Raw genomic sequence first — 2,445 nt, forward strand, 5'->3', positions numbered from 1 at the left:
ATTATGCCTCTTCATACCCAATAGGATTGTTACAATCAAGAAGACAGAAAATAACTTGTTTTGGTGAGGATAAGGAAAAATTTGAACCCTCGTACCTTGCTGTTGGAATTGAAAAATGTTACAGCTAATTTGGAAGACAGTTTGGCTGTTCCTCAAGATGTTAAATATAGATTCAGTATGTGACTCAGCAATTCTATCTTACATATCTACACATGTAAATGAAAACATGTGTCCATACGGAACTTATACAAGAATGTTCATAGCAGCTGCCAAGAAGTAGAAGCAGCAATGTGTCCATCAATTGGTGAGTAGGTAACCCACTACGGTACAACCATTTAAAAGAATATTACTCACAATAAAAGGAATAAAGTAATGATATATGCTAAAACATAGATGAAAAAGAAAAAAAAAGGAATCATTTTAACAAAGTCTGTGCAGAATTCTTTTGGTCTCAACTTCTATCCTTGATAATAAGGATGTTTCTTATTGCTGCTGGTAAAAGTAAGACAGCTCTCACACGAGAGTTTCATCTCCTGTTTTCAGAAGGAAAGGGGGAGATCAGAGTGTCCCTTTTGTATCTGCAGATATTTTAAATGCCATTAGCTCAAAATAATACTTATGCCAAAGCAGCATATTTTGGAGTGTTGTATTCTATCACCTTTCAGATGTCACCACCTTCCAAACCATAAGAACTTTCTCAATTATCATGGGTTTGAATATCTTGTCCATTTCTGGATGAGAAATTAGAAAGGGGGTTCTTTCTCAGTGTCAAAATTTAATTACCTCTTCTCTCAGTTTGCACCCATCATCCAGTATTATTTTCTTAATATCATCTAAAATTAAGTGAAAGTATTTCTATACTTATTTATTTATTGTATGTTTCTTCCTTCTAAATAAAAGCTACACAGAATAAGTGTCAGCCATGTCACCCTCACTGCTGTATCCCAATGCCTAGATAACACCTAGAAGCAAAGAAATATATTCTGAAAAAATGAATAAACCACCAACAGCACTAAGGCTTTATTATTATTAAAATAATTTTACTGAAAGGAATCTATTGAGGCTCAGAAAACTCCTATTACCTGTCCAAGTCAGGCAAGATTCCTACTCAGATCTCACTTACTCTAAAATCTATAGACTGGAACAGAGAAAGCCCTCCTTTGGTATTGGTTGGGGGAATTAAACTCTTCACTCTTCCATTTGTAGGTGAGATCTCTTTAAGCCATGGAGAGGAGCAATCACACAGTGACAGAGTTCGTCCTGTTAGGCTTCACAACAGACTCCGTGATGCAGCTGGTCCTGTTTACGGTGTTCCTTTGTGTGTACTCCGTGACTGTGGTAGGAAATACCACCCTCGTAGTGTTGATCTGTAATGACTCCTGGCTGCACACGCCCATGTATTTTTTCATTTGGAATCTGTCTTTTCTGGATCTCTGGTATTCCTCTGTCTACACCCCAAAGATCTTGGTGACCTGCATCTCTGAAGACAAAAGCATCTCTTTTGCTGGCTGTGCGTCACAGTTCTTCTTCTCTGCTGGGCTGGCATACAGTGAGTGCTACCTGTTGGCTGTCATGGCTTATGATCGCTATGTGGCCATTTCCAAACCCCTGCTTTATATTCAGTCCATGTCAAGGAAATTGTGCATCTGTTTAGTTGTATATTCCTATACTGCAGGTTTTGTCAATGCAATAATACTCACCAGCAACACATTCACAATGGATTTTTGTGGTGACAATATCATTGATGACTTTTTCTGTGATGTCCCGCCCCTAGTGAAGTTGGCATGTGATGTGAAAGACAGCTACCAGGCCATGCTGTACTTCCTCCTGGCCTCCAATGTCATTACGCCCGCTGTGCTCATACTGGCCTCCTACCTCTTCATCATCGCTGCCATCTTGAGGATCCACTTCACCCAGGGCGGCCTCAAAGCCTTCTCCACATGCTCCTCCTGCCTGATCTCTGTCACTTTGTACTGTGGCTCCATTCTCTACATCTACTCTCGCCCAAGTTCCAGCTATTCCCTTGAGAGGGACAAAATGGTTTCCACATTTTATACTGTGCTGTTCCCCATGTTGAACCCCATGATCTACAGTTTGAGAAATGAAGATGTGAAAGAAGCTCTGAAAAAATTTTTCAGCTTGACACAATCAGGAGTCTAAATTGACATAAATTTCTTAAATGAGTGCTAAGTGCAAAATTAAGTTCTTCAGGGTAAGCTTGGAGAAGTGAATTAAAAAATAAGTAAACAAACATTTTTTCTATTCAAAGAAATCCAGTGAAAAAGACTTATTTCTTTGTGTTTGTTTTTCTTTTGTGATCAAACTAAAATTTATACTATAGAATATGGATTCAATTTAATATTAGTATAGTTTTTGAAAAACAGCATTAGGGATTAATGCAAAATAGAAGAATATATGTTACTTTGGGATCAAAGGATTACATTT

At 38.0% G+C, this 2,445-nt stretch overlaps 1 protein-coding gene across 1 annotated transcript; it reads left to right on the forward strand.

Annotated features, from left to right (window-relative positions):
- The first annotated feature begins 1,015 nt into the window (after positions 1-1,015).
- On the forward strand, positions 1,016-2,207 carry LOC131402732 (olfactory receptor 9G19-like). The gene has a single exon (XM_058537304.1). The coding sequence runs from the start codon at positions 1,225-1,227 to the stop codon at positions 2,158-2,160; it is 936 nt and encodes a 311-aa protein (XP_058393287.1). The 5' UTR covers positions 1,016-1,224; the 3' UTR covers positions 2,161-2,207.
- Positions 2,208-2,445: the final 238 nt, after the last annotated feature.

The sequence above is a fragment of the Diceros bicornis genome, unplaced genomic scaffold (genome assembly GCF_020826845.1).
Source record: "Diceros bicornis minor isolate mBicDic1 unplaced genomic scaffold, mDicBic1.mat.cur scaffold_241_ctg1, whole genome shotgun sequence".
Taxonomy (NCBI): Eukaryota; Metazoa; Chordata; class Mammalia; order Perissodactyla; family Rhinocerotidae; genus Diceros; species Diceros bicornis.

Coding starts and splice junctions, on each gene's coding strand:
- LOC131402732 (XM_058537304.1), top strand. CDS start 1,225: ATGGAGAGGAGCAATCACACAGTGACAGAGTTCGTCCTGTTAGGCTTC.